Raw genomic sequence first — 16,043 nt, 5'->3', positions numbered from 1 at the left:
GCTCACAGGCATTAGAAAAATATTTTACTTAACCACCAAATATCTATTGGTAGAAATAACTTCAAATATATATTTTGACAGTCTTCCAAAATCCTTAGAGAAGGATGAAAAAGATTTATTTTTCCTGACGAACAAGATTGCAGAATCATTAGGAGGCAGTGGATACAATGTGGAAAGATTGTCAGTTCCATATGTGCCCCAGGTAACAGGTAAGTAGTGATTAGTAGCAACAACACTTGGTACCAGTTATTAAAAATGTTTTCCTAATGTGTTGCGTGCCACAGAAATGTAATGTTACTGCTTGGCAACAAAACCTAATCAGATTATTTTGTCTACTCAAAGGTTTTTGGGTTTGGTTTTTTTGGCTTTTTTTTTTTGTTTTTTTTTTTGTTTGTTTGGTTGGGTTTTTTTTCTCATTAGCTACTGTATTATTGCTAAGAACTTTCAACTATTTGTCCTTTTAAGATTTTTTTTCCTTAAAGAATGGAAGTGAGGCAGAAAGTCCTAGAACTCACTTTAACTCTTAATGAAGTCTTTGCTTCAAAAGAATACCTGTGGTAATTTGATCTAGAAAATGAGGAAGGAATAAAAAAGTCATCTTACTTCATCCTTTTCGTGTAAACATTGGATGAAAAACTCCATATGGTCTTGTGCTGATTTACTTGCCTTAGTTAAATTCTCAATGAGAAGGTGTTAATTTAAGCAAGAATGAGCTGTTTTCCTCCATCAGATACCTATGCAAGCTTAGTGTCAGGTAACAGTGTGTGATGGTTTCAGGTCGAAACCGGGCAGAAACACCAATTCGTGTAATGGTTTCAAGTTTGCCTATTTCTGTTTCCCGGCCAGCACACCAATTGGCATAGTGGTTTGAGTGCTCACTAGAATTACTTATTCTTTTTCTGCTGTGAGATAGGATTAGGAGAAAAGCAAAGCAGGCTCAAGACTTAAAAGAGTGTAAAGAGAGGTTTATTAACAAAAGTACCAGAGAGAGGAAAAAAAAAAAAATCAGAATAAACCTTTAAAAACACTCCCCTCTCCCCCAACAGCTTATTTTCTTTCTTACTGACAACGTACAGAGACAAAACTTGGAACCTTAGGTCAGTTTATCACCTATAAAGTAGTCTTTCATCAGTTCTTGTAAAGAGAGAAGTCTCTTTTTGTCTGCTATGGAAACCTTCCCACAAGAAAGAGCAATTCTCTTGTGACTTTAAATTCACACAAAAGCAGCTTCCTGGGAATCTGCAGCTGTGAAGTCTCTCCCATATCATGCAACCTTCCCACAGCTGCCTTATGGCCCTTGTAAACTCATGTGGTACCATTTTAAACATGAACAGTTAAAAGGCAAAGGGTTTCTTCATCTCTAGGAACAGAAATCCTTTCTCTTTCCAGGGCCAGATCTTGATCTTATTTCTCTCTCTGTTCAAGCTTCTCATAAAATCACAGCAATTTCAGTATTTACTTAGTCCACCATAAATGCCTTTGCTTATATCTGCAATCTGAATGCTCTTTTCATCTCCCCATACATATTTTCCATGACTTAAAAGGGATATTCTAGCATGTAACAGTCCATTACCATGGTTTCACAAAAGAATTTCAGCCTAAAACCAAGGCATCTTTTCATTCTCTTTCCGTCTAAGACTAAACTCCTCCTTCACTGACTTTGGTATCTTTGTAGTGTCTTTCCACATGTTTTCACTCTATCGTTTTCTCTCACTTAAGAGAAAGATTAGTGCTTTGCAAGTTTCATGTGTCAAGGAAAGAGTTTGTATCTCTCCCAGGTCTGCAGAGGGTCATGATGGTAAAATCAGGCCGTGCTGGGGCTGGGCCAGGATCTCCGGGGTTCTGGCTGCATTCAGTTCTCAGCTGCGGGGCCGCCCTTGTCCCAGCTCAGTGATCTCTGGCACGGCTGGCTCCTCCCTCAGCAAGGTGCCTGGGCGGCAGCAGCTGGAGCTGTTTATAGTAAAAAATTCTTCAAAAGCCGCGCTGGGAGGGGCTGGAGCTGTTTATAGTAAAGGCTTCTTCAAAAGCCACTCGGGGGGGCTCCCGCCCCCCCACCCCACCTGGTAACCTCCATAGCCCCAGCCCAGCCCAGCCCTGCCCGTCTCCCGGGGGGCCATGGGGACGCAGCTTAGCGGCAAGATGTTAACAGCGGCTGGGCCCGATCCGGCTGGGACCGGCCTCTCTCCTCCCTGCCCTGAACCCAGGGCCCTGCAGGCTCCCCCGGGAAGGGGCCGGGTCTCTCGGCAGGGGCCATCCAGCCAGGATCCCACGGTAACGAGGGAGCCGGGCCCGCTTGTTACCTGTTTTCATCCCAGAAGAGAATTTTTCCCAATATTCCTCTGGTTTTAACTTGTGTGTTCACAGAGGTGTGTCACCTTTCTAGTGGCTTCACCAGGTGTCAGTATTTAACCCTATTCACTGATGGGTTTTGTCACAACTTTTCTTAAAAAGAAATCACTTCTGTGCAAAACACAGTGGAAATAAAGTGTTGCCTGAGGAGTGTTTGTGGGAGTTCATTCTGCACAGGCTGAGTGAATAATGTGACAAGGACTAGCTAGTATGTGACATTTGTGTGCTTTTGGCTTTTAATATATTTTCAACAGCCAATGGAGCAACTTGCTAAAAAAAATTGAAGAATTGTTTCTTAACCATGTGTATTTTGTGGCTGTATATAACTGGTTGCTATTGTAACAGACATGGGGATACCCCAGCCCAAGGCATGGCCTTTTTAAAGTACTGAGCAGAAAAATGTGATTTCTGTATTCTCTAGCTCACACATAGAAAGAACCAAAGTGCATACAGACCGTGAATGCCAGATATGTTGCTCTTGCAGTCTGATTCAGAAACATTACTGCCTGCTCTTGAATATCTCTTTAGGATAGTTACTGTGGGAGGAATCCAGTTCTCCAGACAACAGGTGTAGTTTTGTCCCACATGCAAGCAGACACATCAGTGAAATGTTCCAGCACAGCCACAGTGCGTTTTTTGTTGCTGGTTGTCTCTTCTAAAAAGGTTAATGTTCCTATATTTATTTCTTCTGTCATGTAAAAAAACACTTAACATTATGTTTTAGTGTTGGCAGAAGAGGTGGGCAGCAAGTGAGGAAATGTTACAGGCTTTGAGTGAACGAGAATGGAGTGAGGAAGATAGCCTGGTTTGAAATTTATGTTAAGCCTCTTCTAGAAACTCAGATGTATTTGTACCCAAATGCCCTCACTAAGGTTTTCCCGTATACTTTGCTAAAAATGCATTCCTACACAGGAGGAGACGTAAGTTCTGACATCAACAGTAATTGAGTTTAGCTAAAAGTATGTGATTAACTGCCTCTGCAGGTGATGAGAAATTGCCAAATTTAATCCTGAGTCTTAGCATATGTGAATCAGATGGCTTTGGGGATTTTGTAATTTTTTTATAAAGAGCAGCAACCAAAACTTGTTCCTTGACTGTTGCCATAGCTAGTTAAGTCATTAATCTCTGATCTTGTGGAATATTGAGCTTCCCAAGCTTTTCATTTAACTAAATCAGGACCAAGTGAGTATTTTGGAATTCCTAAGCTTTTTGGTTTTACTGCAATGAGATGTTACATTTCTGCTATTAATATTATAATGCTAGAATGTAGTGCTTCAAATGAGATCATTAATCTTAATTTTAAAAGTATCATTTTTTTTATATTCCTGTGAAACCTAGGGTTGAACCCAAAAAGCCAGTAAATATTTCATCGTAATTATTTCTGCTATTTCCAAATACCAGTGATACAATGCTTAACAATGACTTATAGACATCATTTTGTCATCTTGTCTTTCTTTCATGTCTTGATACTTCTTAACAACTAGAAAGACATTCGTATTTGCAAATTTTTATACTTGTTTCTTTTTCTTACTTGAGGGAGGGAGAAAATTAATAATTTAAAAGGTTCTTTTTTTTTTTTTTGTCTGTATATATATATATATTTATTTTTAATTCAACTCTACTTCCATCAGGCAAAAAACCTCATAAATGCAAACACAAGTCGAAAGGTAAAAATGAGCTATAGGTCAGCCTGATCTCCTGCCTGTGGTGTGTCCCTATAGGATGTGCAGTCAAAAATTGCTTTTAGAAGGCCTAAAGACCTTTAGGCCAGAAATTGTGTTGTACTTAGTGGACTTAGTGTTTCCTTACGCTTTTTTTTTTTGTTTCTTTCCTTGACATGCCTGTAGCAATGTTAGCTGCTGTGGGGTTTTGCTGTTGCATTTACTCACGATTTGGTACTCCACCAAATGGTAGTTTCCTGTTTTGTTTTCCTGAGCAGGTAGTAGAGCCATAGGTATCATTTTTGTGATGGTACTAATTACCTGAGTGACATTACAAAAACCTGTAGAAAGTTGGAAGAAGCTCTCAGTTGTTCAAAGGATGATGATTCATCTTAGTCACTTGCCATTCAGGATAATGACTGCAAAAGGAACAGAGTCCCCCACCCAGGAAAAGAGGCACCTTAAAGGGCATCCTGTTCCAAGCCCCATCCAACCTGGCCTTGAAAACTGCCAGGGATGGGGCAGCCACAGCTTCTTTGGGCAGCCTGGGCCAGTGCCTCACCACCCTCATGGGAAAGCATTTTGTCCTAATATCTAATCTAAGTCTACCCTCTTTTAGTTTAAAGCCATTGTCCCTTGTCAAAAGTGATGAATCCCACCTCGGTCAGTGAGGTGCCACACAGAGCTGTTCCCATTGCCCCTGGGCAATGGGGCCAGGGCTTCTGGGACAGCCTTGGCAGGGGCTGAGGCAGTGGTTGTTGGGACTCCATCACTGTCCTCGAGCCCCTGGGCTCCTTCATGTGTGTGGATGAACACTGTATCTTATAGGAGAAAAAAATGGTAATTCTCACCATTTTTTTTACCCACTTAATGTGTTAAAATTAAAGATAAATGGGCATATTTCATATGCAAGTTTAGTGGGGCATCCATTACAAAAATGAATTCTATCCAAAGTAGTCCCTAAAATGTGTCTCCCAGTGTTTGTGTGTCAGTTATAGAGAGAGCAGCAAGATGGCAGCAGAGATGTGGTTTTGTCGGGTGTTTTCTCTTGGGGGACTGAGGAGCTTTCCTGAGATGTAGAATGTACTGGGTCATGTTCCAGTGAGCTATCAGGGATTAAAAATTCGATAAATCCTTCAGAATGCCATTTCAAATGCTCGGGGTCTGAGAACCTGGCAAATATTAGTAAAATTCAGGTGTTTTTCACTAATCTTGTTCTTTCGCTGCCTCTTGATCTTAAAATGACATTTCATTTATGTGACTTCTGAAAGTTATTTCTTGGTTTTTAAAAGCTGAGCATGTTCAGCTCTGCTGGAATGAGTTTTGTTTGTTTATGCTCAATATTTGCACTGCAAAAGCACTTTGCTGGGCTAGAAGTGGTTTAAACAGAAGTTGCAGAAGAACCAGCATAAATTGCTTTGTCATGGGGGAATTTTACAGTCCTTCTCCTTTTTTTAGTATCATGTGCCTGTAGCTGCTTCTATCTCTGCAGTGCAAGTCATCAAATAATAATAGCAAGGTCCAAATGGCTCAATCTTGTCTAAAATCTAAAATGTGACATCGCAGTTCATGGTTTTGTAAATAAGATACACAAAAGTCAGGCCACTCAACTGTGTCTTGTGACAAGTCTTAAAATGTATTTTTACTATTCATTATAATCTTTTGTTAATCTATTAAATGTCAAAAATGAGAAAAGACTAGTGATGCATTGTCCTAGGGCTGCAGTCACAGAAGGAGATTCCATCAACTGATGGATCATTTGATCATAATCTCCTCATGCATTAACTAAATTGTTGTGCTTCTTTAAGTATCAGCCCAGTTATTCTGACAACTTTTTAGGCCAGCTGGACCTGCTAAAATATTTGTAGGAAGTGAGAAATGGAGGGGATTTTTTTCACCCAGTAGATTTTTAGACTTGCTGAATATGGTACTTGTAGCAACAAGAATGAGGAAGGATTATTGTTCATTTCCATTCAGAAATCTTTGTTTCTTCTGTCAATGAATCATCTTCCAAAAAGCTCTTAAATACCTTAAAATCAAGACCTTAATTTGAATTCAGTTGTGAAATTTCAATTTCACAACTGAAAAAAAAAAAGTTCAGGCTTTTGTAAAGGATTTTACAGTTATGTATCATCATGTGCTATGTTATTTATTATTCATTTGAATAAGACCTCAGTTTTTAATATTCTGGACTTTCAAGGGAAAGTTGAAAAGATTTGAAATGCGGGGAGAGAGGGACTATAAAAAGGTTATTTTTCTTCATATTTAGTAATTTAAAGCAGTAACTCTAAATGTATCATTTTTCACAATTCAGATAAAATAGACAATCTTGGGTTAAACAGGTATATGGAAATAAATCTGCATCTGATGAGTAGAGATTTGACTGATCATGTTTCAAGTGTGTTATGCAAAAAGTGAGATAATTTCTTCTTGTGCTAGATGAGGACAGACTCTCCAGGAGGAAGAGTATTGTGGACACAGTGTCTATTCAGGTGGATATATTGTCTGGCAACGGCTCAGAGGATAAGGTATGAAAACCACAAATTGTTTTAAAGCAGCATCTTGAGTGGAGGGAAGGGGGAATGCAAGTGAAGTTTTCCCAGGAAGTTGCATATCTGATTATTCTAGCAATGTTAAATACTTGGAGGGGTTGGTTTTTTAAGTTGTGTGTTTGCAGAAATCTGTTGTCAAAGACACTCTGCTGATCTTACTGTATAAAAGAGTCAAATATTTTGTCACTACAGTTTTTACAGGTAGTACTGCTGATTATGGTGTAGCAATACATTTATTTACATGCTGAACAACTGGTATTTTATGAGTAAATATTCTAAAATGTTTTCTTTGCCTTTTGAGGGATACAATAAATTTCAGCATCTGTATCCCTTTATCATTTGAAGTATTTGAGAGACTTACTTAACAACCTGGGCTTAGATATAGAGATAGAAGCCTAGAGAAACAGAAGCCTGGTGGGAGACCTGCAGTCTCTGAGTGGGCAGGCTGTGTGCTCCAGTATCACTGTTCCCCTCCAGAAGAGTTTGGCATGTAGCACGTAAAAGTCACAGGAAGGATAAAGTAGCAACAAGAAGTTCATATGTAGGGTACAGGAGCTGATGCTGATTATCCCTTTGGAAGACCACATTATAATTAAAATTATCCCACATCAATTGACGCTTCATTTGAAGTATTCCTTAAAATAAATTTCTACTTCTACTGAATATTTTGCAAGGTTCTGCTGATTTTCATTAGCTAGATTTCTGCTGGCTGCAATGAAATTGAGGTGTTTGGACCTCAGATGAGGTACAGATGTTTCCTGCTTTTGACAGCTTCAAGCACAAACTGCTTGGAGACATGAAGCAAAATGTGTGGACCGAGTCAAGCTGAGTGTTAGTTAAAAATCAGTATTAAGCTATAGCAAAGGAGCAAGCTTTACTTTAGACAGAAGTTACATATTTATTATTATTATTATTACTGTTATTGCTATTATTATTCCTTTCTGCTTTGTGCTGAAGATACCTCAGACGATCTTTGGTGTTCACTTCTTGCTTAAGTGCTTTAGCAAGAATACAGATAAAAGTTCATGAGAAAGAATAAAAAAGTGTTTGAAAAATAAGTGAGACAATCAGGTCTCTAGATTTCTAAAGCAAGTAAATGCTCCTCACAGGACTGAGGCTGTTTGACTTCAGTATTCTTTTTTAAAATCACACATTATGTGTGGTTACATGTAATTGAACAACTCCCTTGAAAGTAGAATTAAATGAGAGAAGTTTCCATTTCAGATTTCCAGTTATGCTGTGTTATGTCAAGCATTGATACATGGACCTTTTTGAAGTGGATGTAGTGGTTGTAGATAAAATCTTTTTATGGCTTCTCAGCTTACTGTAGTCTTAATGTAGTCCAGGATCTTGGATAATTAATTACTTTCTATCTCTTATAAACATGGATTTTATTAATCAGGAACACAGGAAGCAATTATCCTCCTTTACTTGCTTTGTGAGGTTTGTTTGCAAGGCAAAGGAGAAAGCAGTATTTTCCAGTTAGCTGATTGCTTCTTCATACCTATACGTGAAATCTGGTTTTCTTGCTGTGTAGATTAGTCAGTATAGCAATCCTTAATCATTAGTAGAGCTAAACTGCAAAAAAGCAAGCATAAATCTTTATGATTTTGAGGATTACCTACTTAATTAATGGAAGTTTTAGGACATTATGATGAATGGTATCATTTCTGCACTGAGATAGAAGACTGTTTATCCATAAAATACCTGTTATTATAAACAATACAAATGCAATTCTTCTGTCAGTGGATGCAAATTTTTTTGTAGTTCCAAGTGTGTTAGTGAATCCTGTTCAGGAAGGTGAGTTATTCCATAGTTATCTCCATTTATAAGATGAAAGCACTTGGAAATGCAGGTAATGCTTCTGTGGTGTTAATAACCAAGTATAATGCTGGATAATATCAGCAACTAATGTGGAGGTTAACTAGCACTATGGAAGGCAGCCATAAACAACTAACATTTACCAAATGTGAGTTGTATAAAAAGTGGTTTCAGAACCTGAATGCTCTTAATCTGTAGCCATATCCGTGCATATTTGTCAAAAAAAGGTGTTTCACTGTTTATTTATTAATGTTATTTATTCAGAGGTAGAGAATGCTTATTAAATAAAACCTGTTAGAAAAACACAATTTACAGCTGCAGCCCATGAAATAACGCTCATATAAAAAGGAAACAGCTACTTCCTTTTCCCATAACAGTAGTTCAAGCTAATGAATGAAAAAAGAGTTAGTGTTTATCAGGAAAAATAAAAGTGCTGCCTGTTTGCATGGTGGAAGGATTGAAGTGGGGAAGGTCCAGCCAAGAAACCGTGTTATGTTCAGGTGAAGATTGTTCTGTCATCTAAGAATTCTCCCCTAGTGCCATAAGGGTGGCTTCACTATAAATATATTTACTGGTATAGTAACTAGGTCTATAATGAATTGAAACACTTTGGTAATACTGCATCCTCAAGCAATTCCTGGTGAAGTACATCTGCAGCAGCAAATGGATATTCATATCAGTAGATGAGCAAATTTTCTCAGTGCATCAGACATAGCTTGTTATGAAATGCCCTTTAACTCCAGTGTTTATGATGTAAGCACCAGATTATTTGGGTCCATCATGGTACAAAGTTAGCCTAAAGCAGTAACCATTTTCCACTCTGCACTCCACTGTCATCTCCTATTTTAGCATCACATTGCTGGTAACTCAGCGAGTCTCAGGATGCAGTTGACGTTATTGGCAGCAGCTCTCTAAATCCAGTACTGTGATTTTACAGTATAGAAACACTGCAGCTTATTCCTGACCTAAAGGACTGTCCTGCCAAAATCCAAATCCATTTATAAAGTATTGTTGCCACAGAGCATCTTGAGTACAATTTGGAAAGTTTTCCTTGATCTCATTTGATAAAAATTTTCTCACTAATTTCTTAGTGAATTAGTGATCTGTTGGCTGTCATAGAAAGTCCAAATAAAGTTATTAGAAACTTGTAAGGTAGAAACATTCTGGCTGTTCTGGCCTTCTGTGTTTATCATATTCCTTGATTTTTAGAAGCTTATATATTATATGTGATGATTAAGGCGTTTTGTTTCTACGTGTTTAGGTTGATAATACTGAAGAAATCACCTTTGAAGCTTTGAAGAAAGCCATTGGTAAGATTTATCACAGATGGTTTGTGCAGCATAGTTCTTGATTACTATGGAATTGCTGAAGAAAAAGGAGAGGCCAGAATAACACAAAATGTTACTTTTGTTGTTTTTCAGCTAGTAAATTTATTTAGAACTCCAGTTATTTATTTCTAAATCTCTGAAATTATAGCTCGATAATGTTAGTGAATTCATTTTCAGAAGTTAATGGGACTGAATGAAAGGCATATGGAAATGCCTGCCATCTATTACATTTGCTATACAGACAAAGCTATAATTGTGAGATATTCAAGTTACACTGAGTGATTACTTACAAAGTGACTTTAGTATTTTTTATGTATTAAGATTTTCGGATCTTCAGGGCATTCAAAAAATAGGTTGTAAATTACACATTGCGGATTTTAAAGTACTAAGATTTTTTTAAAAGAATATTTTCCTGACAAGTGACCTGGCTGTGAGAACACAGAGATATCCAGATTCCTTATTTCATATTGCTATAAGTAATTGCTAATTAATGCTTTGCAGTCTACCAAAATCCTGTTTAAAATATGGATGTTTAGAACAGTAGACACATTCTAAACATTAATTTAATCTGACAGTATTCCAAGTGTGCCTAATCCCTGAGGTACTTAAATTCATTGGATGCTGTAAAGTTCCAGCTGCTTTGTAAGTTCACTTAGCTTATGGAGGTTGAACTGGCTTTTCCCAAACTCTGATAGAAAACTCTGGCCGCCTGTCAGCATAATACTGGGATGTTCTTGTTTCCTCTTGAATCTGAATCTGTGTCCAGTTAGTGAGAACTACAGGCAATAAAGCAAAAGGGAGCCTGAATGTTACTTATAATTAAAGACTTAGTGAGAAAGGGGGAAAATTGGGTCCTCAAACCATCTCCTTGAAATATTATCTGCATTTTGCTTTAGGAGCAATGCCAGATGACAGCTCACTTGAGAATGGTTGCATCACTTCAAGCACAATCCTTGTTCGCTTCTGCAGTGCTCATTTGTTACCTCTTGTACTTCATAGGCAAAGATCACGTTTGTCCTTATTTTCTTTTCCATTATTCTTTTAAGATAACAATGGACTTGAAGAACAGGAGAAGGAAAAAAGGCGTCTTGTGATTGAAAAGTTCCAAAAAGCACCATTTGAAGAAATCGCAGCTCAATGTGAAACCAAAGTGAGTTTCTGCAAAATGTTAGCACTGAGGATCTCAGTGTAGGCATTAGTGGGGGTGTACTGACTGAAGGTGATTTAAGTTGTTGTGTCACTGCTGCTGTTACTTCTTCAGAAGTTCAGCGCTTTGTTTTGTCTCCACTGCTATCAATGCTGGGAGATTCCAGTAATTTGAAGTGTGGTTTTGTTTGTTTCTAGACCATTTGGAAGGTAATGGGTAACTTGTACATTCTTCACCTTAATATCTTCCTTGCTATCTTTGAAATCCAGATTTGCAATCCATTCCTTTTTCATTCTGGGATAACTGGAACAGCATTTAACCCACTATGTATTTTAAATAACGAAATGTATTTCAGGTTTGTTAAACTCTTGTCTGCAACAGAAGAATTTGCTATATAATTCTTGGCACTCCAGGACGGGCTCACTTCCATCTCAAATGTGTCTTTAAGGCTCAGAATCCTTGCAGCAGTGAGAAAAGAAATTAAGAAATATGGCCTGTATTTACATGTGGCAGTGTGGAACACACTCACCTGAGTATGGCCTGGCACACCCATTGTAGCTCAGTTCAATATCTGGGAGGTAATAACTCAATTTATTTTTTTTTCCCTAGGCAAACATGCTTCACGATAGACTGGCACAGATACTGGAACTCACCATCCGGTAAGGCTTTATTCAAGAAGAATATTTTAACTGAAAAATTACTTATAAAGCAGTTGTGGCTATTTTCAGATGGTTATGTCATGGTGTTCTCAAACACATGTAATAGGGAGAAAATAATTGCCTTATCTGCATGCTGTTGTTTAACCCTGATCTGCCCTATGTAGCCACTGGCTTAACCCTCCTCAGCAGGATGAGGAAGAGAATTAGAAGGGTAAAAGTGAGAAAAACCGTGGGCTGAGACAAGAACAATTTAATAGGTAAAGCAAAAGTCACACATAGTAGCAAAGCAATATAAGAAAGTCATTCACTTTCCATGGGCAGACAAGTGTTCAGCCATCTCCAGCTAAGCTGAGTTCTTTGGGAAGGCAAATGCCATCACACTGAGTGTCTGTTTTTTCCTAATTCTTTCCTTAAAACTGTTACTGCTAAGCATGACACTGTATGATATGGGGTATCCCATGGGTCAGTTGGGGTCAACTGTCCCATCTGTGTCCCCTCCCAGCTTCCTGCCCACCTGCAGCCTGGCAGTATGAGGAGCAGAAAAGACCTTGACTCTGTGTAAGCTCTGCTCAGCAGTAACAAAGACATCCCGGAGTTACCAACGCTGCTTCCAGCACAGATCCAAAACACAGCCCTATACCAGCTACTGTAAAAAAAAAATAAATCCAAACCAAAACCAGCACAATGAAAAATAGTACTTTTTATCCCTTCAATTTTCTTACTACTTTGAATCTTTCTGATAGCGGAGAATATCCAGAAACTATGTCATTATGCCTTACAGTATCTCTGTGTCGATCAGTAGTATTGCAAGATGCTGTTGTTTTCCCATTGCTGCATCTGGTTGAGAAAGGAGTTAAATACTGAGCACCCCAAGTAGTACATGGTGTTTATATTGTAGAGAGTTGTGCACATCATTATGCAGGATAAACAGTATTTATTAGCAGTAAGGTGCATTTTGATAGTTTTGTAACATCACGGAAATTGATGATATAGACGAGAATATAAAAATCCTCAGGGCATGATAATTTCATTAGAATTTCAGGACTAGGGTAAAATGCTGTTGGTACTTTATTATTTTATGATATGCTGTTGGTGTATATATGGGGGGGTAGTTTACTCTTGTTTCTTGCCTGTGTGTGTACAGTTATAAAAATAACAATCCATATAACTATAAATTCTGTATATTGGTTGTGCTTCTCACACAGTCCTCCGCCTAGCCCCTCAGGAACGATGACCATTACTTCTGGACATGCTCATTACCATTCTGTTCCAGTCTATGAGATGAAGTTTCCAGATCTTTGTGTGTATTAAGTGTCTTCTGAAGTCTGCTGGACATTATTTAGAGTAGAGTACAATAGAAAGAACAAGATGAGTTTTCAAATTTTATTGTTTATTGTATCTAACTTTAATATAATGATGGACATGAGCCAAATACAGATTACTTTAGCCAAATTCATGAAACTGTCTTGAATTGTTTTATTCTGTAATATATTTTGTGTTAGGTTTTTCACAGACCGTGTTTCTTCATTTTCATATTTGAGTACATGTAAAAATCAAATTTAAAACTTGTCTTGCCACATATGTAAATATTTCAGTTACTCTAGGAATTTGTATAGCTTCAAATTCCTTTAATTTGAAATATTGTAACTGAAAAACCTATTAAAGCCTTTTTTTGTTGTTGGTTTGGGGGTTTTTGAGGGGGGTTTTTTGTTTGTTTTTTTGTTTGTTTTTTTTGTGAGTTTTTTGTTTGTTTTTTATTTTGGGGGTTTTTGGGGTTTTTTTTGGTTTTTTAATTTTATTTTGGTTGATTGGTTTGTTGGTTGGTTGTGGTTTTTTTTACTCCTCTCCACCTCAGTTCCATGTCAAACTAGAATGCTTTTGGCTTGCTTCATCTCATTCAATGTAACCAGTGGAGCAGTACCTGAGCTCCCTCTTGTTCATGCTGTCACAGCTACTCAACTTGTTTGGTTTGGAATAGATGGAAAAAAACAATACCTTACATGTGTTCAAATACAGTGAATGAATTAATGGACACTTGTTAAGTATATTTTGATGCATCACATAACATGCTTTTTAGATAGATAGATCCAGTACATGTCCTGTGTTTCTTGCTAAAAGTTTAATGTTAAGCTTTGCATAAGAGAGGAAAAATCTCCTCTTGAAGCACGGAATTGTGCAATATATTTCATGTCTTAAGATGTATGGTTTACAAACTGTACTTTTGAAAACACTGTAGTATTTTACTGTCTGCTTTAGTATAAATACAGGAGAGATATATTTAGTATAGCAGAAAATAAACTGAGGGCATTTTGAATCATAAATACTGAAACTATATTCTATGAGACATTTCTCTGTAGTTTATAATGGCTTTTTAGTGATATTTTAGAAATTGAAAGAAAACTCATTGAAACCATTTAGAGATCAAGAATTTATTACATATATTTTCAAGCAAAAGCATTTTTAGAGATGCATCTGTGTTTGTTTTTGTTTCATTTCTCAAACCTTTAAGGTAACTTTCATAGGTTTATGTATCTGAGCATATACTATTCAAATGTAAATAAGCTAAAACTGATAGAGTAAATCATGGACATTTTATGATAATTGTCAAGATTGTCTTCATGACTCACTAAATCATGCTGGCAAAAAAACAAAAGAAAAACAGCATTCATTGATGCCATGAATAGTAAGTTTGAAGTCCCTTAATTTGTCTGAATCTGACTGGGGCACTGCAAATATGAATGAACGCTCTCAAATATCTGTAATAAATGTAGACATTGTGTTTTTTGGATGAACAGTGAATATGAACAAAGTAACCTAACTTCAGTTAGCCCCGCCTTGAGCAGGAGCTTGGTTTAGATGACTTTCAGAAGTCCCAACCTAAATTAATCTTTGATTGCATAACTTAAGATCTGAAACTAATTTGCTGACTGGAGCATTTGGAAACCCACTGTAAAAAGGATTTTAAATTTTTTGGACTATAGAACAGTGTTCTTCTGGACTACATTTAAAAGCCTGATGTGGCATGACATCAGAGAAATGTCAGCTACTTAAACCTATGAGATGACATGCTGAGACTTTCAGAAGGCATTCACAAAGCTCAAAAGGTAATTGAGACCTTCTTTTCAGTTTAACAGTGCAATCACAGCTGTTAGTGGATGACGAAACAGCCCCTTATCTACAGCATTCCGTTGTGATTTTTACTGCTGCAGCGTATCAGCCCGATCAGACCACAGTCTACACATAAATAGGACTCTAGCTTTTAGTTTTCACCTTTTTTTTCTTTCTTTCTTTTTTTTTTTTTTTTTTTTTTTAAGGTAAGACTAATAGTTTTTTGGCCTGTATAAAGAGTGTATTTTTTAAAAAGTAAATCCAACCTAGGGATACAATGTAAAACACCTATCCACTCTGTCATTTTTTAAAGGATATCACTCAGCACTTTTGTACAAAAAGAAGGAGTCTAAGTAATAAAGAATGTACTTCTGTTTGCACTTGTGCAGTATGGAGACTGTGCTGTAAATACAGGATTGTTTCTGTGATTGAATTCTGTTGCATGAATGCTGCATGTGAAAAAACTAGATTCAGCATTTCATTTTCTGTTCTGTTGATGAAGTATTTTTCCTTTATGGTGATGGTAGGCTTCCATGTTTCCAATGTTCAGTTTGGGAAATGCAGGTGTTGTGCAGGTGTAGTGCAGGAAGTGAAGAGCTTCTAACACTCTGTGTGTTCACATGATACTTAGTTTCTTCCTTTATGGAAATTCAGGGACTCTGTAAGTTGATTGGTTCACTCTGGCCTTTCTTAACTCGTGGGAGATGGGAGTGACTGTAAAATGTATTGTTTTGGTAGTTATTGTTATATGAGCCAATGAATGAAACCAAAAGAATTAAGAATGCTGTTTGTTGTACAGTACAAAGCTGCTTTGTTTCACTTATCCCTTTATGTTCTTCAGACAAGCTGCAGAACTTAAAAGCTCCTTATGCAAACTGGCCCTGTGTTATCTGCAACACACTGAGCACTGTCTTAATGGTTATAATTGGTACCCAGTTTAAATGTATTCCAGCTGTTGCTTGGGGTTCTCTTTCCTATTATGTCATCTTGGAAAAAATATAGTTTTTGGTAGTGAGTCACTTTAAGATAAACTAAATTCATGGTAATTTTAAAAGGTAGAAATAGCCTGTTGTCCAAAATCAGAGTAGGACTAATTTGTCTGTTGTTCCAATGGTCATATATGCTGTACTGTATGTAATGAACCAGTTTCAATAAATGTAAGAACACACTGTGCAATTTATATTTAAGCAATAAAATAAACCAAAATTTAAAAATTCATCTTTTTTAAGGTGTCTGTTAATTTTTATTGCTCACAATTTATATGTCAATTACTAAGTTTTTAGCATTTTAAATAGTCCTCAGTTTACACTTTTTTTTTCCAGATATTACAGCATTGCATCATTATTAAACTACTACATTTATTTACTATTAAACCTGGACAGGTTTGAGAGGTGGGGCTGTGAGAATCTCATGAGGTT

The 16,043-nt window shown here is 37.1% G+C and overlaps 1 protein-coding gene across 6 annotated transcripts in view; it reads left to right on the top strand.

Annotated features, from left to right (window-relative positions):
* EFR3A (EFR3 homolog A) overlaps positions 1-15,839 on the top strand; it is a 79,204-nt gene extending 63,365 nt beyond the window's left edge. For 4 of the 6 annotated variants that reach the window (XM_066175828.1, XM_066175837.1, XM_066175808.1 and 1 more), the window contains 6 exons: positions 82-209; positions 6,450-6,538; positions 9,645-9,693; positions 10,758-10,861; positions 11,468-11,517; positions 12,723-14,726. In XM_066175828.1, the coding sequence (XP_066031925.1) occupies positions 82-209; positions 6,450-6,538; positions 9,645-9,693; positions 10,758-10,861; positions 11,468-11,517; positions 12,723-12,828 (526 nt within the window). In that variant the 3' untranslated portion in view covers positions 12,829-14,726. Of the gene's footprint in view, positions 1-81; positions 210-6,449; positions 6,539-9,644; positions 9,694-10,757; positions 10,862-11,467; positions 11,518-12,722 lie in introns of all 6 variants that reach the window. The other 2 variants (XM_066175846.1, XM_066175856.1) reach the window with 2 other exon arrangements.
* The last annotated feature ends 204 nt before the right edge of the window (positions 15,840-16,043 follow it).

This window comes from Chamaea fasciata, unplaced genomic scaffold (genome assembly GCF_029207755.1).
Source record: "Chamaea fasciata isolate MVZ Bird 193981 ecotype frontalis unplaced genomic scaffold, bChaFas1.0.hap1 SCAF_1, whole genome shotgun sequence".
Lineage (NCBI taxonomy): Eukaryota > Metazoa > Chordata > Aves > Passeriformes > Sylviidae > Chamaea > Chamaea fasciata.
The sequence above is the reverse complement of the archived record's forward strand: the minus strand, read 5'-3'. Positions and strand labels throughout refer to the sequence as shown.